The 23,264-nt window shown below is 46.0% G+C and overlaps 1 protein-coding gene and 1 pseudogene across 1 annotated transcript; both read left to right on the top strand.

Moving 5' to 3' along the window:
• The first annotated feature begins 1,405 nt into the window (after positions 1–1,405).
• Positions 1,406–7,417, top strand: LOC128596598 (galactose mutarotase-like; annotated as a pseudogene).
• A 2,502-nt stretch (positions 7,418–9,919) lies between these two features.
• PSMC4 (proteasome 26S subunit, ATPase 4) lies at positions 9,920–20,485 on the top strand. Its single transcript, XM_053604328.1, has 11 exons — positions 9,920–10,144; positions 11,018–11,116; positions 11,240–11,426; positions 13,094–13,240; positions 13,323–13,432; positions 13,520–13,613; positions 19,126–19,293; positions 19,380–19,456; positions 19,604–19,772; positions 19,985–20,040; positions 20,239–20,485. The coding sequence occupies exons 1-11, from the start codon at positions 10,109–10,111 to the stop codon at positions 20,350–20,352; spliced, it is 1,257 nt and encodes a 418-aa protein (XP_053460303.1). The 5' UTR covers positions 9,920–10,108; the 3' UTR covers positions 20,353–20,485.
• The last annotated feature ends 2,779 nt before the right edge of the window (positions 20,486–23,264 follow it).

The raw sequence follows: 23,264 nt of genomic DNA, 5'->3' as shown, positions 1-23,264 counted from the left end.
CTTTGAATCCAGCCCAGGCCTGCCAAACAACAATAACAACTACAACCGAAAAATAGCTGGGCATTGTGGCAGGTGCCTGTAGTCCCAGCTACTTGGGAGGCTGAGGCAAGAGAATGTCTTAAGCCCAAGAGTTTGAGGTTGCTGTGAGCTGTGACGCCTCAGCACTCTACCCAGGGCGACAGCTTGAGACTCTGTCTCAAAAAAACAACAGCAACCACAAAAAAAACTTGTATTTAAATGTTTATCACAATTCACAATCACAAAGATATGAAATCAGCCTAAGTGCCCATCAATTCATAAGTAGGTTGAGAAAATGTAGTGTGTGTGTGTGAGAGAGAGAGAGTGTGTGTCATGCTACTAAGTCATGAAAAGGAATGAAATAATGTCATTTGCAGCAACTTGGATAGAACTGGAGACCATTACTCTAAGAGAAATACTCAGAAATGGAAAAACAAACAACGCATATTCTCATTAATAAGTGGGAGCTAAACAATGGGACATAACACCAAAGGACATAAAGAATACTGGAAACTAAGAAGGGGAAAGGTGGGGGTGAGAGATAAAACTTATCTATTGGATACAATAAACACTGTCCTGTTGGCAGGCACACAGAAAGCCCTGACCTCAGCATTATTAGTGTATCCATGTAACAAAAACATTTGCACCCCCTTAATATTTGGAAATTTTAACAATATTTCAATAAATTCAAAATAAAATTAAAAGAAAAAGAAATGTGGCCCCACACTTCATCAGGAAGTCTCTTCCCCAGAGGGAACTGAGGTGCTCAGGGACACAGAAGAAAGGAGCCAGTGTCTTTGATCCCACTTACCAGACCAGAGCCTGCAGAAATCTTTTGGTATTTCTCTTGCCAGACACACCCTTTAGATTACATTCCTTCCTGGACAGAGGTTCCTTCTTAGTGGTCAACACAAAGAATACGGCTGCAGTATCTGTTAGGAATTCAACTGGCTTTTCCCCTGTCTCCAAGTGTAGTGTTTATCAGCAATTTTTTGTCTCATGGCACACTTGAACCTGTAGTTAAACTTAAGCAGCACACTTAAATTATGTTGATCAAAAAAAAAAAAAAAAAAAGAGCAAAAGAAAAGAATATATTTCCTGTACTTTGATCATCCAAAACAAATTTCATTAATGATCTTTAAAATTTTTCGTGGCCCAGCGGTTGAAAATCACTGCTCTCAGGTAATCTTGGGCTCCTCAGGGGAGATGTGGACCTTGCTTTGAGAAGCCAGGTGAGGAGCCTCACAGCCCCATCAGTTATCCCCATCTCTGGTTATGCAACACTGGTACTCCTTCCCTCTCTGGGGATGATTCAGACATTCCCTTTTCCAGTGTCTCTCCTGCTTACAGCGAGCACACTGTTTGAGCATGTGGTGGCTATTCACCCATGCTATCTTCTTTCTTCCTCCTGGATTACCTGAAGCCGTCTGATGGGCCACAGCCAGAAGGTGTGCCTGTCTCTTTAACTTCTTGTCTTCTTTTTGTGGGATGCCACAACCCTATTGTAGATTTCTAAGACAATGTCTACCAGTTGGGAAGGCGGAGTGTCTGGAGTTTCCTCTGAATACCTGGGGACGCTCTGAGAGATGAAGTGGGAACCAAGCAATACTCAGCATCCTGGGTCTTCTGGGTCCCAGGGGGTATAATCCCCAAGGTATTGTCTCATCCTTTCCAGGAATGCTGATGGATTCTCACTAGGGCAGTGTTCTCTTTCCTGGAGTTTTCCCCAGTTGACAGGGGCCAGCTTTCTTCCCTTTGAGCATGTTCCCATAATGATCTAGATGCTCTTGATCCCTGTCATCACTGGGGTCCCAGTTGGGATCGGCTATGGGACTGATACCTGTGGGTGACTCAATTATCAGCACACATCAGCTTCCTCCTCAGTGTCAGCCATGGCAGTGGCTTTCTCCTCTGCTGTGAGCGAGGTTGCCATTCAGGTCTACATATCTGGGCATGAGGGGTTATGTGTAGAAAATGTGCCCCTTATGAGAAACACAAACTCTCTGGGCTTGTCACCTATACAAGTCTGTAGCTGTAAAAGGCACATGGACCCCAGCAAAACCTGCACTTGCCTGAGTGGTAACAGTCCCTCTCCAAGCTTATATGTGTTCCCATTATGAGCTGTACTTCCTGGCAAGAAGGGATATAATGGGGTAACATGGCTGCCTCTGTAGAGTCTGGAAGATTCTGCAAGTATGAAGAAGGGCCTCTACTTTCCACAGGAGGTGCTGCAGGTTCAATCCCCAAAGACAAGGGGGACTGATTCCCTGTATTAGTAAAGGTTCCAGTTTTCTCTCACAGAACCAGAGGACATCACTTCCCTTCTCAGAGGGGAAACAGAAAGATGACTCCTCCTCACCCCTTCCCTACCAGTCCCCACGTGCCTGGCTCTTCCTCTCCGGGGCCTTCTGGCTCCCCTAGTCTAGGGTCTCTGGACAGAATTTGATTCCACCCTTCAAGAGGCTTCCACTGGGGGTTTGTGGTGACACAGATCTTTCCCCTAGTTTTAGTTTTTTCTGCTTGCAACTGCACCCAGGCTGCCCCAGAGTAGAGGTCCTAGGGGATTATCAGAGGATAATATGGGTTGCTGTTTTCTGGATCTTGCCCAATATGGGCAGCTTCCCAAGAAATCTTGGTTAGGTGGCAGTGGAGTAGAAAAAGACCTGGCTCAAGCAGTGGGAAGGTAGGTGAATTAGTTGAATAGGTGAGGGTGTTTTTTTTTTTTTTTTAATGAGAAGGCACATAGCCCTTCCTCTTCAAATCAGTAGCCATCCGACTTTGTTTTCTGTAAGACTGAAGTCCAATATTTCAGGGGCTGCCACAGATTAAAGGGAGAGGAATCCAGATTTCACATTCACTCAAGCTACTAAGGAGGACAAACCAACTTCGGGTCCTACAGGTACGCCAGACAAGGTTCAAAACCCAAAGAGGAGCTCCCATCTTTACATCGCAAGTTCCTCTTGTTAAGATGGTTGGAAGGCCAGGCAAGGTGGCTCATGCCTGTAGTCCTAGCACTCTGGGAGGCCAAGGAGGGAAGATTGCTTGAGCTCAGAAGTTCAAGACCAGCCTGAGCAAGAGCAAGACCTCATCTCTACTAAAAATAGAAAAACTAGCCAGGTATTATGGCAGGCACCTGTAGTCCCAGCTACTTGGGAGGCTGAGGCAAGAGGACTGCTTGAGCTCAAGAGTTTAAGGTTGCTGTGAGCTATGATGATGCCAGGGAAGCACTTTACCCAGGGTGACATAGTGAGACTTAAAAAAAAAAAAAGAGAGAGAGAGAGGGAGAGAGAGATGGTCGAAGGGCGATGATTTCTCTCAATCTTCTAGACCTGAACACCCTGGATCCCTTAACCTAGGTTCTAATCCAGGCAACCCAGGGTCCTAGTGACCAAGACAAAATCACTCTGTTAGTCAGTTCCTAGGGCCCACTACTGCTTACCACCTTAGAGGAGTGTCGGAGAAAAGGCTCAGGCAGCCACTTCTGCTCTCTCAAGGAGGTCCTGTAATGCAGGTCTGTGGACTAAACACCAGGCAAGGGTGGAAGGGTGCGCGTCTTCCTCTCTGATCCTCCTTTTGGCACTTAGAAGAGTTAGCCTGGGCAAGCTTCCGCAGCTCCTGTCAGGAGCCTGAGAAGGAGGTGAGGTCAGGGCCCAGTCTACATCCCACCTGCAGTACCAGATTGGTTAGCCAAAAGACTGGAGATCGGTTTGCCTGGTGAATAGCCTCAATTGATCAGTAGGAGGTTAATCACTTGCAGCAAGCAAGAAGAGCACTGGGACTATTCTCCAAAGCAGGTCCCCCCCAGAGAAAGAGGTATGGGGTTTTTATGGGTAGCAGAGAAAGAAAAGAATGTGTCATCACAGGTAGGGGTGTAGTTTTCCTGTAGAGGTGTGGTTAGGTGTCATGCTCGGCACAGAGGTCCATGTTATGGTAATGAAGCTATAGCTCCTGCATGATAATGAGGAAAGTTCACTTGAGTTTGTCTACGGGCTGCCAGGGTCTGTCAGGGGCTAGCTATAGCCAGCTGAGTGGGCCTTGTAAGCAAAGACAAAGGCTGCAGAACAGGTTGAAGCTCAAGTTGGTTGAATTCCTATATTCTCTGGAGAGTCTCTCTTCCTATTTAGAAAGGCAGAGTAATTAAGAGGAATAAAGCCTTGGGTTTGAACCAGAAGGGATGACTTTTAGTCAACTGGATTGTTCCTAGGTACAGTTTTCCCCTCTGTTAAATGGCCTGGATGGTTAGTTCTTAACTGGGGGTTGGGAGAAAAGATAACAACAACAGGGTATAGGAAAAGGTGGGTCTAGCTTGAAAAAATTCCCTAAGTGATGTAATGCCATCGTTCCTGAGAACTAGCTTATCTGTCTAACATGACTTGGTGATTTAAATACAATTACATAGTGAGGTTAAAGCGTTCAGACTCCAGATTTGTATGCCAGCTCTACCATTTACTTGCTGTGTGATTTGGGGCAAGTGACTTTACCTCTCTGAACCTGGTTTTTCATGTAGGACCTGAGAACACAGGAAGTTAGAAAACAATGCATACTTCAAATCCTACATGATTTGGAGATTAAATCAGATGACATGTATAAGGATTTCAGATTCCCTGGCACAAGGTAAAATATGAGGACGCTGTATAACTGTTGGTTATTCATATTATCCACTCCCTAATGTTGTCGATTAAATGAGATGATGAGGCAAAACACTGAGTAAAGAACCAAGAACATAGTATTCAGGAGATGGTTATTTATGATTATTAGCCATAAAATGTCCAAAGGGGGACATTTATTTGTCATTGCCAGAGAGAACTTGCTGATGATTTGACTGGATCCTCAGTCAATGGGAAAATCTCTCAGATGGCTTTGAGTCTGGAGGCTAGAAACTGGGAGGATAGGTGGCAAGAGGGAAGATAATGGATTCCATTTTTAATGATAGATTCTAAGTCTTAAGTAAAAATCTGGGGAGCATTTGGGGTATAAAATGGGGACCTGGAATACACAGTTAAGAGTTGCCTACACAGAGAAAAAAGGACAGATTGATTATCGTAACTGTTTCCCTTTTCTGTGGAAACAGAAACTCTGGAACCTTAAGGAAGGCAGGTGGCAGATGTGATTAATCTCTGGGCGCTCCCTCCCCCCAGCATAGAGCCATCACTGAGTAGGACGATGGCATCACATCACTTAGGGAGTTTTTACAAGCTAGACCCACCTTTTCCTTGTACCCTGTTGTTATCTTTTCTCCCAACCCCCTGTTGAGAACTACCCACCCAGGCCATTTAACAGAGGGGAATTCTCTTTGTGATTTACTGGAAGTGACTTACTTCTGTCTGAGCCTCAGTGAGGGTTGTCATGAACAGTCAGAGATCGTAGTTTGGAACTTGTCTGGACAAACGTAAATGCACAAGTGGTGTTTCATGTGATAACCCCCAAGACACCCACCAGATAGAAGGAAGTTTCCAAGATTGACAATATCTAATGCCTACATACACAGCTGGTGGAAGTGTAAGTTATACAATCTGACAGTGTCTACTAAAGCGAAACACATCTCTGCCCTGTGACTAGCAACTGCACTCTTGAATATATTTCCAGAAGAAGTGAATACATATGTTTGCCCACAACTATAACAGCCCCCACGCAAAATGTCCAGTGTGATGTACATTCACACAATGCATACCATTCAGAATGAAAATTAAAGAATTACTTCTACACTTCCTACAAAAAAAAAAAAAAAAGAATTACTTCTACACTTCCACAAAAAACATGCATAAATCTCAGAAACACAATGTTTCTAGGCTTGGATGAGCTCAGAGATCAGTCTCATCACAGACCAGCCTCATAAAAACCAGCCTGACCAGTATCTCATCTGGATTGCCCCTCCTGGAGCAGGGAACACACCCTAACCAGAAGTTGCCCTTCCCGAAGCAAGAAACACACCTTAATCAGCCCTTCCCGGAGCAGAAAACATACCCAAGGGAGACCACATTTCTACACAGGAGCAGTTTCGAAATTAACTTTTGTCCCCAAGTCCCTGGCACCAAACAGTTATGACATTTCATCTCCCTCAAGCCCCTTAACCACAAGATAGGAAAAACTGTATATAAACACCCAGATAGAAGGCCCATATGGGCTACCCACTCGAGAACCCCCCCTTTGGCTTGCTGAAGCCTCCAACTTTCTTCCCCTCCTTTTACTTATCAATAAAATCTATCCAGGGCTGGGGGTGGTGGCTTACACCTACAACCCTACCACTCTAGGAGGCCAAGGCAGTGGACTGCCTGAGCTCGCAGGTTTGAGACAAGCCTGAGCATGAGTGAAACCTTGTCTCTGAAAATAGCCGGGTATTGTGGCAGGCACCTGTAGGCCCAGCTACTTGGAAGGCTGAGGCAAGAGAATCGCTTGAGCCCAAGAGTTTGAGGTTGCTGTGAGCTATGATGCCACAGTACTCTACTGAGAGTGACAAAGTGAGACTCTGTCTCAAAAAAAAAATCTATCCTTTCACTTACTTACACGGAGTTAAAAGTCTGGGCAACATACACACTGAATGGTGGGGAGCTCGTGGTCAACAACTATTGAGCACAGACCAGTTAGACCACATCAGTCAATCTGACCAACCATTCTTAGTTCAGTCTGGCAGGCCAAGGTTCCCCAAATGTATATGACCATGAAGTCACCCTAGAGGGGTGATTTTCAACAGTGTGCTGTGGCACACTGGTGTGCCATAGAGGATCTTACATGTTCTGCAATAAATTTTAAAGATCATTAATTATCAGTACCATGCGATAACCAATTGCACTACTGGAGCTCTAAGATCATTAATTAAATTCTTTTTGAAAGAAGTTCAAAGCACATTGAGTATATTCTTTTTTCTTTTACCCTTTTTTTGATCAATATAACTTAAGTGTGCCGTGAGAGTTTATAAGTTCAAGTGTGCTGTGAGATAAAAAAAAAAAAGTTGAAAAACACTGCCATAGAGGCTGATACTTTTTTGCCTGTGGATGAAACTCTAACTCCTACTGGAGAAATTGCTCCAGTGCAAGGAACTGTGTTTGACCTAAGAAAGCCAGTGGAGCTTGGAAAACACCTGCCAGCATCCTACTTCAATAGTTTTGACCAAAATTTCTGTCTGAAGGGATCTAACAAAAAACATTTTTGCACAAGGGTATATCACTCTGGAAGTGGGCAGGTGCTGGAAAGGTACACCACCCAGCCCGACGTCCAGTTTTACACAGACAACTTCCTGGATGGCACACTGAAGGGCAAGGGTGGAGCCATCTATCCCAAGCACTCAGGAGTCTGCTGGAGACCAGAACTGGCCTGATGTAGTCAATAGCCCCACTTCCCACCTGTGCTGCGGCCTGGTGAGGAGTACAACTACACTTGGTTCAAGGTTTCTGTGGCTTAAAGAAGTGTAAAGATATGACCTGGTCCAGGACTGGGCTCAGCAGCCTGTCTCCTGTCCAGAGATGAGGTGAAGATTTAGAAGCTTTAGAAGCAATCCTGTGGGTTAGAACAGTGAAAATTGTAGTCATGACAGTAAGTCTTAATATTGATTTCCTTTTCCAAGGACTGGCTCCAGGCTGTGTCTAATGAACAGCTTTATTCTCTGTACAGTTCAGAGGGCACATGAACCCAACCACTAAGTTCATCATCGAAGCTCTGACCATTGCTCACTAATGGTGCCAGGGATTCTCATGCTACATTTGGCTCCATCTGTCCACCCTGACTTTTTATTTTCATCTTTTCACCTGCCTTTCTTTCATCTCACTTTCATTGTTTTTCTCTTTTGTTCTCCTCTACCTCAAACTGCCATATAATGTGCTGAGTTTTCAGAGGTTGTATGAGCTCATTCACACTGGCAAATAGACCACTCTGATTCTAAGGCAGTATGTGATTGACAAATGAGGGAACTGAAGCTTAGAGAGGTTGAGGGACTCACCACAAACTAGTAAAAAAAAAAAAAATCTTTAGCCAGGACTTGAGTTCAGGCCATGCAGATTCTCAAGTTTCCTTCTTTGCCTCTACCTCAGTCTTCAAAAACATTCCCAGGATCCAGGAGGTTGGGTGGTAAGAGGAGTCTGAGCCTTGCTCTAAGTGTTACAGCCAGTCTTGCTCCTCAGATTCACTTCTATAAGCAGCAGTAGGTTGAGGTGAACTTAGGGCTAGTGTGACTAAAGTGAAGATCAAAATATCCAGAAAGAGGGTGGCACCCGTAGCTCAGTGGGTAGGGCATCAGCCACATACACTGAGACTGGTGGGTTTGAGCCTGGCCTGGGCCTGCCAAACGACAATGACAACTGCAGCCAAAAAATAGCCAGGCATTGTGGTGGGCGCCTGTAGTCCCAGCTACTTGGGAGGCTTAGGCAAGAAAATTGCTTTAAGCCCAAGAGTTGGAGGTTGTTGTGAGCTGTGATGTCACAGCACTCTACCAAAGGCAACACAGTGAGACTAAAAAAAAAAATCCAGAAAGAATCTGACATTTAGATTCTCTGCCTTTGGGGTTAACTGAGAAAGTCCAGCCCAGCCAACTCATGAGAAAAAAGGCAGGCACTGGAGGACATAGGACAGAAGCTGTGTTGGTGTGAGATGGAGCAGAGGTCCTGTTGTGAGGACAAGGCTGAGGCTCTTCCTTTCCTGAAGAATGAAATCATCAGTGATGGATATGGGTTGATGATTTTATTTATTTATTTATTTATTTTTTGGAGACAGAGCCTCAAGCTGTCACCCGAGGTAGAGTGCCGTGGTGTCACAGCTCACAGCAACCTCCAACTCCTGAGTCCAAGCCATTCTCCTGCCTCAGCCTCCCAAGTAGCTGGGACTACAGGCGCCTGCCACAATGCTGGCTATTTTTTGGTTGCAGCCGTCATGTTTTGGCGAGCCGGGCTGGATTCAAACCCACCAGCTCAGGTGTATGCTGCTGGCGCCTTAGCCGCTTGAGCCACAGGTGCCGAGCCTGGGTTGATGATTTTTAAAAGAAATATATTTCATACAAGTATATGTTACAGTCATGAAATAAAACCAAAATCTGCATTGAAAAAAAGAAAGAAGTAATTTATGTTGTCAGAGTCAGGTGAGTGATAACCTTTAGAGGGGAGTGGAGGCAAGGAAGAAGTGAGGCTTCTGGGGGCTGCTAATATTTGGTTTCTTGATCCGGGTACCAGTTGCATGGGCGTATTCACTTTGTGTAAATTTGTTGAGCTGTAATGGTTTGTGCCCTTGAATGTATTTATACCTCATAAATAAAAGATTTACTGAACAAAAACTGCAGCTGGTGTGCAGGATGGCAGTGTGTCCCTGAGCCCAGAAGCACATTCTTCGGGGACAGGCCGATTTAGATCCTAATCCGAGCTTTGTCCCTCCGGCACACTGTGACTGGCAAGTGACTTCGTGGCTCTAAGCCTGTTTCCTTCTCCGTAAGAGGAAACATAGTATCTGTTACGATTCGATGACAGGTCTGCGGGTGTCCGGCGTGACCCAAATCATGGGCACCCGCTGCCTCATTTTCTCCAGCCCTGACGGGTAGGTTCTACTCGATTCGCAGCTCTCGGTGGCCTTGGGTTCCTCACTCCTGGAGTGGATACGGTAGGGAGCGTCACCCTCAGGGGAGCTTGGGCCTCCCTGTCTTCGCGCCGGGCACAATTCCGGGTCAGCCCCACTTAGAGACCCCCTAAAAGATCCCTTCTGCGGAGCCTGTCCCAAGACTCCTCCAACCCAGCCACTAAATGAGAGAGACGAATCCTCGCCCGCCAGCTCTCCCTAACAGAGCTACGAGAATTTCTTCAGGTGAAAGAGCAACCCGGCCACACCACCTCCGGGAGAGAAAGCTAACCCGCTCGGCTGGCGACAGAGACCGTGCCACGTCGCGTGGGGAACGCGCACTGCCCCGAGCCCGCCTGCGCCCTCGGGCACAGTGCGCTCGAGCATAACTTGGGGGCGGAGCCAAGGGCAAGCCCCTCATCCTATCCGGTTCATGCCGCCCGCACTCAGCGCTATCCTCAACTACATTTCCCAGAGTTATCCTGGGTCAGACTTCCGGTGACGTCAGCGGAAGCGGTGACTGATCAGGCCGGGCCCCACAGAGGCAGGCTTGGTCACTATGGAGGAGATAGGCATCTTGGTGGAGAAGGCTCAGGTGCAGTGGGGACTTGGGCTGTTTAGTCCGAGTTGGGCTCGTGGTGAGAGGGTGAATCCACGCCTGAATTGGGGATAAGTGGCTTCGAGGATCCCGGCCCAGGCGACTTCAGAGACCTCAGTGGAGATCTTTGTGTCGTCCGGAGGCCCGTTTGGGTGGCCAAATGATGTTAGGAGGGTGGTAGGGCTCAGAAAAGGAGGTTAGGGGGAGTGAGTGACATTAGAGTGCCTTTGAGGCTGATTTCAAGGCCTGGCTGGGAGTGCTTAATGGCCAGTAGGGTTGTGATTGGGTCGGGTGGTGAGTGATGTTGTGGACCTGGCCGTGAGGCCGAGGGATAGGGTGGGGGAACTGACTGATGTTCTGGGCTTGGCTTGGGGATGTGAGGCAGCGGTGAGTATTATCGGTGTTTATGCTTAATGTGAGTTGGAAGTCTGTGACACGAGGGATATTTGGGGGGAAAGTGGGGAATGCTAGGCCTCTTAGAAGGTACAGTGACTTTAACCGCCTGTCCGAGAAAGCCATGTGACAGTAGGACCCCACCTGAGGAACAGTGGGATCTGGTAAAGAATTGATGTGACATTTAGACCCTAGGCGGGGTGTGGATGGCCCTGGGGACATGCTATTGTTGGCGAATGATTGCAAAAGATCTCTTTGGGGGGCAAGTTGACATAGGGGCCTGTTTCGTGTTTGGGTGACAACTGCAGCCTATTTAGGGGTCTGGGAGGATTTTAGGATCTATTTTGTGGGGTCTGAATGTTGTCAGAAGTCTGTTAGGGGCTCAGTGACTTCATAGTAAAGTAGGTAAGGGACTTGAAACACTTTCATGAGGAGGAGACCCTCTAGTTCCAATGTGAGTTTTCATTTTTGGTCTAGGATGAGATACCAGCACTGTCTGTGTCCCGGCCCCAGACTGGCTTGTCCTTCTTGGGTCCTGAGCCTGAGGACTTGGAGGACCTGTATAGCCGCTACAAGGTACATTCAACTCTCAACCCAGATCGTGCACAGGGCCCAGTATCTCATACTTCCTTTACTTTCTACCACTGTCTACCTCAGCAAGGGCTAGAACAATCCCCTTCCTGTCCACTCTGCTCACAGAAGCTGCAACAAGAGCTGGAGTTCCTAGAGGTGCAGGAGGAATACATCAAAGATGAACAAAAGAACCTGAAGAAGGAATTCCTCCATGCCCAGGAGGAGGTGAAGCGAATCCAGAGCATCCCACTGGTCATTGGGCAATTTTTGGAGGCTGTGGATCAGAATACAGCCATCGTGGGCTCTACCACAGGTGTGTGGGTGTGTGTATGGGGGCCACCACATTCATCTCTCTACCCAACAGCTATTCTCCGTCATGTGCTAGGATCTTAAACAGCAGCAAATAAGGCAGAACATGGTGTTCTCCAAAGTATTTTAACTGATCCAAAAGTAGAAATATATTTTACATTGTGAATGACTGTTTCTGTCTCCCACTGTTTGAATATACGAATGACGTGAGTTTCATCAAGAATGTTTAGCTTCACTATGTGTGTGATATACTCTGATATTTTCTAGTCTGTTCCAGTCTATTTTGTTTTAAACACAGTTCTAGTCATGACTCTCTGAATTGATCTCACAAATACTATTGGGTTAGGGCCTGTAGTTTGAAACCATGGGTGGAATGTTAAGGATTGGGCTCTGGTAAGAACTCAGTATGTGGTAGCTGCTGTTATTAACGTAAGTCCAGGCCTTGCCCTCATGGTCATTGTCTCTAGCGTCTTATCTTTATTTTCCTGTTTCTGGTTTCTGGTTCTCTGGATCAAGCCACATTCTTGTAAAGGCTATGGGGAAAGGTGTGTGGTTGTGCCTGTAATGGGACTGATGGGCTGTGAGAAAGTGAACAGAAGAAGGTGTCCAAAGAGGCCTTGTATCTTTGACCTATGGAACTTAGGGGGACTGTGGGGCTCTTTCTGAGATGGCAACATGGGTAGAGGAGTAGGTTTGGAGGGAGGCAATGGGGGAAGTCCAGGACATAGTGAAGAGTGTTCAGGAGGCTGCTGAACAGGTTTGTTTGTTTGTTTTGAGACAAAGTGTCACTTTGTTGCCCCCAGTAGAGTGCCATTGCATCACAGCAACCTCAAACTCTTGGGCTTAAGCGAGAAAGATTCTCGATTCTCGTCTCAGCTTCCCAAGTAGCTGGGTCTACAGGCGCCCACCACAAACGCCTGGCTATTTTTAGAGATGAGGTCTTACCCTGGCTCAGGCTGGTCCCAAACTAGAGAGCTCAGGCAGTCCACCTGCCTCAGCCTCCCAGAGTGTTAGGATTACAGGATTGAGCCACCTCACCTAGCCTGAAGAGTTAGTTTTGATGGTCAGAAGAGAGACAGAGCCTGGAAAGAGATGTGTGTGTCACTAGCATACATGTAGGTGGTGGATTGAATCCAGGAGAATGGAGACTGGATGACCAGGGGCATGTTGTGCAGGGAGAGGCGGGGCTAAATCAGGGAAGGGACCATGGGGAGGAGAGGAGAAACTGGTTGGAGAGACTGTAGAGAGGCTGGTGGAAGGTTGTGACTAAAGGGCTGCACAAGGAAGTGGAGAAAGGTCCAGGATGAGGCTCAGGGCTCTGGCTGGGCAGGCGGAGACAATGGGTCTCCTTGAGACTGAGATCAGGAGGAAAGTATACTACTTGGGAAAATACAATAAGATCATGTTGGGACAAACGAGTGAGGTATGCCCTGGGGACTTTGGGGCACACTGTTCATCCAGGGCTAGAGCTTAAGAGAGAGCCATGGCTATAGATAGACGAGGAAGTCGATAGCATGAACATGGGCGATGGACTGGAAGAGGCAAGATTGGAGGCTGAGAGTGGGCCCCTCTGGTAGCCTGAAGGGTGTGACTGAGGTTGGAGAAAGGGGGAAAACAGTTTTAAGGCTCTGTTGCTTCTCATGTTCCCCCCTCCCTGCCTCCTGCCCAAAGGCTCTAACTATTATGTACGCATCCTGAGCACCATTGATCGAGAGCTGCTGAAGCCCAATGCCTCAGTGGCCCTCCACAAGCACAGCAATGCCCTGGTGGATGTGCTGCCTCCTGAGGCCGACAGCAGCATCATGATGCTTACCTCAGGTGAGAGGGAAACCCAGGGCTGGGGATCCCCAAGGGGACCCTGTGGGCAAGGCTGGGAGCCCCAGCTCTGCTGTCTCACCAGACCAGAAGCCAGACGTGATGTATGCAGATATCGGGGGCATGGACATCCAGAAGCAGGAGGTGCGGGAGGCCGTGGAGCTCCCACTTACCCACTTCGAGCTCTACAAGCAGGTGTGGAGGTGGCAAGTGGCCCTTCTGGGTCTGGGATTGGTGATAGGTCCTCTGGCTCAGCCTCCATTCTCCACCTCTGGGTTTCAGATTGGCATCGATCCTCCCCGAGGCGTCCTCATGTATGGCCCACCTGGCTGTGGAAAGACTATGTTGGCAAAGGCTGTGGCACATCATACGACAGGTGAGCCTCTCACCCCCCATCTTGAACTCTGACCTCTGGCCTCTTCACCTTGCTCCCTGCTTGCTTATCCTTCCCTGTAAGTGGCACAGCACAGTGATCACAAACACAGCCTCTGAGGTCACAGCCCTGGTGTGCCTCTTACTGTCTGTGTAGTCCTGGGCAGGTGACTTTGCCTTCTTGTGCCTCAGTTCTCTTATAATAAAAGATTTATTTCACAGGGTGATTGCGAGGAAGTAATGAAATAATGGTTTTATTATGGTGGGTTGTGAGTCATTAGTAATTATGAATTTAAATTTGTGGGTTGCAACCAGTATTTTGAAACACGAAATAGAACAGAAAAATGTAGAGTATATCCACATAGTGCAAGTTCCAATCTGTTTTATGTAATTTGTTTCACATGCACATGCACACTCATGGATGAAATACATGTATTCCTTATTGTAGGTGCCTGGCAAAAATGTCTGAAAGTCACTATATTACTATTTGTAAAGCCTTAAAATTGTAAGCACATCTTCAAATATTAATAAATGTGATCCAGGGAGCAGGAGAAGACAGTGGTTAAGCAGTGTGTTTTCTGAGCCAGGCTGCCTGGGTTTAAAATCTAACTCCCTTCCAATTACTTATGGAATCCTTGGTAAGTTAGCCTCTCCGTTTCCTCAACTATCAGGTGGAGACAATCCTAGCACCTGTTTTTCTGGGGCATTCAAAAGGAGTACAATGATATGAAGTATCTAGAACCATGCCTGGTATGTAGTGTGCAGTAAATTTTAGCCATGATTATTATTATTATTCATGTGCTTAGCACTTTGTTGAACTTTTACTTTGTGCCAGGCCTTGTGCTGAAAGGTAAAGATGAATCAGGGGAAAAAGGGAAATGCTCAGAACTCAGTCATTCAGTGACTGTTTGCTGAGCACCTGCTACATACCAGGATGTGTCTTCAATGCTGGCGCACAGCAGTGAACAGAACGAAGTCCATTATGGAGGTTATGTCCTTGGGGAAGTACTCAAACAGATAATGAGTGAATGGATTATATTTCATGCTAAATGTGTGACAAGACCTGCCAGGGGTGAAGTATGGTCAGGGAAGACTTTTCTGAGGTGACATTTGTATTAAGACAAAGGGACTGTGCAGTGCAAAGGCCTGCATAGTGTGCTTACAGTGCTTCAAGAGCAGTGTTGGGGCCCATGCAGCTAAAGCTGAAGGGTTGAGTGGTTAGAGGTGAGGATGCCCTGGAGGATGTGGCCTGCTTAGGCCTCTCAGGAAGGGGTTCCCATGGGAAGTGAGGTGTGAGGAGTTTGTTAGGCACACAGATTGGAAGAGGGTATTCTGGAAAGAGGAAATATAATTTGCAATGGCCCAGGGGTGGTAAAGAATTCATTTAGGGATTCATGATACACTGTAAACCCCACGAGAACAGGGACTTTGTGCATTTATTCCTTTCTGTTTCCATGCCCAACCCACTAACAACTGGGGTAAGTACTCAGAAACTGTTAAAGGGTTTGCTGAGGGCTCAGTCCCCGTAGCACAGTGGTTACGGTGCTGGCCACATACCCTGAAGCTGGCAGATTTGAACCCGGCCTGGGCCAGCTAAACAACAGTGACAACTACAACAAGAAAATAGCTGGGCGTTGTTTGGGCACCTGTAGTTCCAGCTACTTGGGAGCTGAGACAAGAGAATCACTTAAGCCCAAGAGTTGGAGGTTGCTGTGAGCTGTGATGCCATAGCACGCTACTGAGGGCGACATAGTGAGACTCCTTCTCAAAACAACAACAACAACAAAAAAAGGCTGGCTGAGCAGGGGCAGTGCATGGCCAGGTACAGGAGGTGAGCTGAACAGATCATGAAGGACCTGAAGATAAGTAGTCTTAGACTATGTACAGTCTAAACTAAATCTGACAGCCAATTATTTTAGAAAACATTGATCCAGGGACAGATAATGGTAGCCTTGTACAGAATTTTTGAGGAGGGACAGATTAGAGAGAGAAAGAAAGTAGACGGGAGAAGCAGCAGGATTTACTAATTGACTAGATGTGGAAGAGTGAAGAGTTAAGAGCAACTCCTAGGTTCTGGCTTGAGCAATAGATGGTTTTTCGTGACTTTCACAGGATTGAGGAACAACAGATTGGGATAGGGGATTCAGTTTGGACATACGGAGTTTCAGTGACTGGGAAACATTCAGCTGGAAACAGAAAGAGCTGAATATACAGTCGCACCATTGTTTGGACAGAGGATAGAGATTTGGAAGTCAGTCATTTTAGTAGATTGTAACCAGAATATTTAAAAAATGAAATCAAAACAGATAGTATTAATGGCAATAAAAGTCAGGATGCCAGATACCTGATGCCAGCTCCAGTTGTGTGTGTGCATTTCAATACTTTGACCTAAATGAATATCTACTGAGCGTCCACCATGTGTCAGGGTTCTAGTTCCTGAACATGCAGCTGCAGACAATTTACATTCTGATGGGCAGGAGAGAGAAAAAAGGGCAGCTTGAGAGGGATAGATGTTGAAAGATTGTTTTGGATGTTTTTAAAGATAGGAAAGATTTTTAGTACGTTATAATTGCTGTCAGGGAGGAGAAGTTGAGGATTAAGTGAGAGGGGCAGTAACAGATCCCAGGGGAGGTGGGAGTTAGAGCTCAGATGGAAGGAAAGGAAAAGCATGAGTGGGGATACCTTGTTGGCAGGAAGCCTAGGAGGCTGAGCAGTTCCCACTTGAGGGTCCTTTCATCCATTTGGGATGACAGGTGAGGTCATCTACAGTGAACAGGAGACAAGGTAGGTAAGGTGTTGAAGGAGAACAGAAAGGGTGCTGTGGAAAGTGGAAGAGAGATCGATGTAGGATCGTTCTCAGGCAGTGATGAGAACCCAGGAGAGGTTGCAGGTGGGAATTTGTGGTGGGGGCTATCTGCCCTGTTGTCTGGTTTTTCTTATGGTATCTGGAAGCCCTTGTGCAGGTATTTGTGTGGGGGAGTAACAGATACCATTTATGGTATGTAACCGGAGCAGCTTTCAGCACCTAGGCATTTATTAATTATTTAATTAATACTTAATTGTTTAATTGCCAGAACCCCCCAGTAAAATAGGTACCTTTGTTGTCTCTATTTTACACAAAAGGAACCATGGTTAAGTAACTTCCTCAAGGTCACCAGCTTGTAAACAGTAGTGTCAGGATTAGACCCCCGGCTGACCTTAAACCTCAAGCTCTTAACCACTGTATTGATTCCTTGGCCTCGGTGACTTAGGGGCGGGGTTTTGCCGTATGTGTGCACAAAATATATACTGTGTGTATGTATCTGCCAGTTACTTCTTTTTAATCTAGCTTTTAAAAGCTTTTATTTCAATCTTTTTTGAAAATATGAGAAAATTATTTCAGAGAGTCCCTATGTACCTTCACTCAGATTCCCTAATGTCATTATCTTACATAAGATAACCACAGTACAGTTATGAAAACCAGAAAATTAAAACTGGTGCTGTACTAAGAAATAAGGTAAAGACCTCCTTCCACTTTCATCAGTTTTTCCACTAAAGTCCGTGTTCTGTCTAGAGTTCCAGGCCAGTGAAGATAAGACGGGCTTGGCTGAGTAGAAATAGAAATTGAGGGGGTCTTGCTTCATGTTCTGTCTTTTTATGAGTGAATCAGGGTGGTTTGTCACTGGTGGTGGGAGGAAAGAAGGCCAAAGGGGTAGAGCAGTGGAAAAAGCTGCTGATTGGAGTTGAGTTATCCGACCATGAAGGAAGGAAGATGAAGGTCCAAGCAGAGATGGGATTTCATCCTTTTGTTATAGTGGCAATTTACATAGTTTAATTAGAGTAATGGGGGTGGTGCCTGTGGCTCAAAGGAGTAGGGCGCTGATCCCATATGCCAGAGGTGGCAGGTACAAACCCAGCCCCAGCCAAAAAAAAAAAAAGTTCAGTAACGGAAGCAGGAGCCTCTTTCAGGATAGGTGGAAGGAGTAGCAGAGCCCAGATGGGGATAAGTCTTTGGGAGAACAAGGAAGGTGGGGTATTGTTGTTAGGACAGGGGACTGCAGCAATTGAATAGGGAAGGCCTATAGAAGGCTGGGGTCAGATAAGGCAATTCCAGAGATGGGGGTTTCATATGGAACTGGTTGAATGCCTGCAGAGCAACCAGGTAAATATGTGGCCAAAACAAGATGGTATGTTAGAGCAGAAAAAGTCAGAATCCTGAGGTTAGGATGCTAGTGAGCCCCCAGGTGATGCAGGTACTGGGAAATAGGGACAACTTGAGCTGAGTATAAAGTCTCTGGCTTAGGGAAAGAATGGGGCAGAGCTGTAGCCCTGGACACTTCCTAGTTTGTGACACAAACCCCCGTGGCCTATGTATATGGACTATTTGTCTCCTTTCTCCATGGAGGCTGGAAGGAGAATCCTGGGGGTGTGTTCTGCATAGCATAAAGCTCCATTCAGTCATTAAGAAACAAATTAAACTTTAAGAAACAGGGGCGGCGCCTGTGGCTCAGTGAGTGGGGCGCCGGCCCCATATGCCGAGGGTGGCGGGTTCAAACACAGCCCCGGCCAAACTGCAACAAAAAAATAGCCGGGCGTTGTGGCAGGCGCCTGTAGTCCCAGCTGCTCGGGAGGCTGAGGCAAGAGAATCGCGTAGGCCCAAGAGTTAGAGGTTGCTGTGAGCTGTGACGCCACGGCACTCTACCCGAGGGTGGTACAGTGAGACTCTGTCTCTACAAAAAAAAAAGAAACAAATCCAGAGGCTGAGCCCAGAACAAACGAAGTCTTTAACTGCATTGCCAGTTGTCAATTATATCAGAAGATATGCCTGTGGTCTCTGTTTCAGGTAATTAAAAAGCAGGTCTATATAGCAAACAGGAATTCAGAGCTCTTGGCAAGGCAGTGTGATGTCTTAGTATATGGACAGTGTATCTATTACCAATCTTGTAAGCACTTTGGAAATTCAGATTCTTTGTTTTTTTAGTATTTAATATCTTGATATTTAGGCTCGGCGCCTGTAGCTCAGGGGCTAGGGCACCAGCCACACACACTGGAGCTGGCAGGTTTGAACCCAGCCCAGGCCCGCTAAACAACAAAGACAACAACAACAACAAAATAAAATAGCTGGGCATTGTGGTGGGTGCCTGTAGTCCCAGCTACTTGGAAAGCTGAGGCAAGAGAATTGCTTGAGCCCAAGAGTTTGAGATTGCTGTGAGCTGTGATGCAACGGCACTCTACTGAGGGTGACATAGTGAGACTCTGTCTCAAAAAAAAAGAAAGAAAATCTTGATTTTTAAATGTTGGGCAAAAAAAAAGGACATCTGTGAGCAGGTTTCATGATTTGGCGTGCTGAGTCACTGTAGGGCATAAGCAAATGGCTGGTCTTCAGAGCTGGATCTGGGACCCAGCCTTGGCCATGAGAGAATTACCCAGCCACTAGGAGTGGATATCCAAGAAAAAGAATATCTTCAGGGAATTCCCAATTTTAATTAAAGCAGAACGGGCTCATGCCCATCTAACCCTTGTCATCCTCCCATTAGCTGCATTTATCCGAGTTGTGGGCTCAGAGTTTGTACAGAAATACCTGGGTGAGGGTCCCCGCATGGTCCGGGATGTGTTCCGCCTGGCCAAGGAGAATGCCCCTGCCATCATCTTCATAGATGAGATTGATGCCATTGCCACCAAGAGATTTGATGCCCAGACAGGGGGTGAGTAATGCTTAAACAGGGCTTGGGATCTTGGGTGGGCTTATCATACAGGATGCCCTGGACTGACCTTGTTACATCCTCTCCAGCTGACAGGGAGGTTCAGAGAATCCTGCTGGAACTGCTGAATCAAATGGATGGATTCGACCAGAACGTCAATGTCAAGGTTCAGGGTTCTGGATGGGCAAAGGGAAGAGGGATCTAAGAAGTAAGGAAAGGTGGAGGCTGGCACATGAGGGGGGCGTATCATGCTGAGAGGAGCAGGAAGAGGTGGGGGGGATAGAGGTCTGAGCTGGCCTGCCTCCAATGCCAGGTGATCATGGCCACAAACAGAGCAGACACCCTAGATCCAGCCCTGCTGCGGCCTGGACGCCTTGACCGAAAAATCGAATTTCCCCTACCTGACCGCCGTCAGAAAAGATTGATTTTTTCCACTATCACCAGCAAGATGAACCTTTCCGAGGAGGTTGACTTGGAAGATTGTATCCTGTTCTCTAGTGATGGAGGGACCACATTTGGAAATGGAGATTGATCTTCACCTCCACCTCTGGCTTGTCACCATAGCCCAAATTGTGCAGATGGGGACCAAGGACTAGGGAGGAAGGTGGTAACAAAGATGGCCAAGGGGTGTCTTCTGGCTCCAGCCATTCACCCCATCAGGCAGGGAATGGTTTCCTTAACTCACTCGCTGCAGATGTGGCACGACCAGATAAGATTTCAGGAGCTGATATCAACTCCATTTGTCAGGAGGTGAGGGATGGTTTCTCTCTGCATCTGGGTAGAGGATGTATGAAAACCTTTCCTCTTCTCTGAGACTGCTCTGCTGCAATCCTCTGTCCCCTCTTGTCTCCTGGGTCTTGGGCCCCATCTTTCTCTTCTGCCATCATCACTAGGGGTGGGGAATACAGGGAATAGATTTTAACTCTCCAATCTCTTATCCTTCAACAGAGCGGGATGTTGGCTGTCCGTGAGAACCGCTACATTGTCCTGGCCAAGGACTTCGAGAAAGCATACAAGACCGTCATAAAGAAGGACGAGCAAGAGCATGAGTTTTACAAATGACCTTTCCTTTTTCTCCCCCTATTCCACTTGGGCTTGGGCTTCTCTCACCTCTCGGGTATCTCTGTCCCAAAACCTGTGCTCTTTTCTCTTTACCCACAATTGGTTTACTCAATAAATAGATAAAAATGAATCCTTTTAATTTCGTTCTAGAACTTTAGCAAAAGCAATACTAAGAGGGAAGTTATAGCAATAAATGCCTACATTAAAAAGGAGAAGGATCTCAAACAACTGCACTTTATAACTCAAGGAACTAGAAAAAAAAGAACAAACTAAAAGCAATGCTTAACAGAAGGAAGAAAATAATAAAAATTAGAGCAGAAATAAATAGAATAGAAAAATTTTAAAACCACAGAGAAAAATAAACAGAAATAAGAGTTTGTCCCAGGCACAGTGGCTCATACCTGTAATCCTAGTACTCTGGGAGGCTGAGGCGGGTGGACTACTTGAACTCAGGAGTTCGAGGCCAGCCTGATCCAGAGCGAGACCCCATCTCTAAAAGCAGCTGGACATTGTGCCAGGTGCCTGTAATCCCAGCTACTTGGGAGGCTGAGGCAAGAAAATCACTTGAGTCCAAGAGTTTGAGGCTGCTGTGAGCTATTATGCCACAGCATTCTACTGAGGGTGAAAAAGTGAGACTTGTCTCAAAAAAAAAATTCATTTTTTAGAAAGATAAAATCAACAAAACTCCTAGCTAGGCTAAGAAAACATAGAAAATTCAAATTTTAAAAATTAGATATGAAAGAGGAGACATTATAATAGGTGAAAAAATGATTTTAAATGACTATTACGAACAATTACATACCAACAAATTAGATAACAGAAGAAATGGATAAATTTCTAGAAAGATACAACCTACCAAGACAGAAGGAGAAAAAAATAAAAAGTCTTACTCGTGGAACCTCTGGAGCCATGTCATATTCTGTCTGAATAAGGGGACAAATGTGTTGTAGCTCTGAGAAGCTACAAGAAGGGGACAAATGTGTTGTAGCTCTGAGAAGCTCTGAGATTAGAAACCACCTGGTGGTGGCTCATGAGAAGGTGGAATTTGGAGTAATAACTGGCTCCATACAGAATGCTGTTCGCTGGGACTTCCCTTACATCACCCAGAATACTCCCATCCCCATGCACCCTTCAGAGGCAAATGCCTAGCAAGGGCTATGAGGACATGACAGGCAATAAACTGCTTAACAGTTGGTGGGGGGATAGGGGCTGACCCCGCCACTGTTTTGTTTTCAATACTCAGTTGTCCACTTCAACCTGATGTACAAAAACCGCTTCCGTGGGGTCATCTTTGCTAGGTAACTTCTATCTGGCAATCATGGCCCTGTGCTTTTCCATATCTGACTAAAGGAGGCCTAGAGGTAGCAAAGAGTCAGATCTGATTGGCTGTTCCAGGGTGCATTTTTTCTTCACTTCAGAGGCATTTAGACCTTACTGTGTTTGTTCTTACACTGTTCCTTGCAGGACATGGCCTTCTCTGTGCCCTTTGTTATGCATCCTCCTACATAACTCACAAAGGAAGAGATGGGCTTTTTTGCTGGTCCAGTTTCTTCTTGAGTAGTTCATGTTGTCTAAATAATAGCAGAATCTCTAGATCATATGTAATTTGTTTAAATACTGTACATATACCTAGACACATATTTACTTGTACATGATACTCATAGAACTCTAACCACATCCTAAATAGGGTCTGACCTTCAGGGTCTATCTGGATATCCCAGTTAGTGCTTGGTGCAGGGGTTTGTTGGCATATTATTCTCCTTATTGTCCCTGTGTCTTTGTCACACTTCTGATAAGTTATGGAGCTCCACCACATCCAGTTTCCTCTGGATATTCTAGCCTCAATCAGAATTGACTCAAATTTAGACACTTTTTTTAATTCCTCCTACTAAACAAATTTATATACTTTGACCAATATCTCTCCAACCCCCACCCCCACCTCCAGTAGCCACAATTCTAGTCTCTACTTCTGAGTTCAACTTTTTTAGATTCCACATATAAGTGAGATCATGTAGTATTTATTTTTCTACTCCTGCCTTATTTCATTTAACATAATGTTATTAAAAATAACAAGATTTCCTTCTTTCTAAAGGCTGAATAGTATTTCATTATGTCTATTTAGAAACCAAGAGTTGATTGCCTTATGTGCTTTCCAAGCATAAACCTATTTCCTCCGTTGAAGCTTTTCGAACTGATTTGCTAAAGACTCCTTAACAGTACAGAAGAGTGAGAATTATTCTTTATATTTTAAAAAAAGTTACTATCATTTGAATTTTTCTCTATGAAAACACTCATTTGATTCAATATAAAAAGACATTATTTGGCACATAAATTGCAACTCTTCAGTCCAAATCTTTACATAAAACTCCAAGGAGATGCAACATATCCTCTTTATTCCACCTAAATACAGGTCTCCGGTTGCACACAATCATATATGCACACCATCACCACTCCACTGATCAGATCTTCAAAATCATACATATTCATCTTCACACAGCCTTGCTTCACCCACTCAACAATCCCAGTCACACAGTGACCCACACACCCGCACCATCGCTCACGTATCACCGCACTCTTACAGTCAAGCACAGCCACGACCTAGTATACAGCCCATCACCTCATCGCTTACAGCACAGAATCTGAGTATCCTTACTGTGCTTTCTCCCTACAGTAGGATGCCACTTCGTTCACCACAACCCGACTCACGCCAAAGAATGACAACACACACACACAGAAACACGACCTGTCACAGCCAGGGGAGGCTCAGTCAGTCCCGCACCTTCACGTGACACACGCTCACACAGTCGGGCACACCTGCTCTTTAAAATACACAAACTGAGCCCCTGCCGTGTATCAAGCGCAGGGACTCCCTCCAAGAAAGACACACAAAATTCCGCCTTGCGGAGCTAGCA

Source organism: Nycticebus coucang, chromosome 10, assembly GCF_027406575.1.
Source record: "Nycticebus coucang isolate mNycCou1 chromosome 10, mNycCou1.pri, whole genome shotgun sequence".
In the NCBI taxonomy this organism is placed as follows: Eukaryota; Metazoa; Chordata; class Mammalia; order Primates; family Lorisidae; genus Nycticebus; species Nycticebus coucang.
This window is presented reverse-complemented; position numbering and strand designations above follow the sequence as displayed.

What these genes read in the sequence shown, in the direction of transcription:
- PSMC4 (XM_053604328.1), top strand. Translation starts at nt 10,109, where the DNA reads ATGGAGGAGATAGGCATCTTGGTGGAGAAGGCTCAG. An exon ending in CATCGTGGGCTCTACCACAG is followed by an intron (nt 11,427 to 13,093) that starts GTGTGTGGGTGT and finishes TCCTGCCCAAAG; the next exon opens with GCTCTAACTATTATGTACGC. An exon ending in ACCAGAACGTCAATGTCAAG is followed by an intron (nt 19,457 to 19,603) that starts GTTCAGGGTTCT and finishes CTCCAATGCCAG; the next exon opens with GTGATCATGGCCACAAACAG.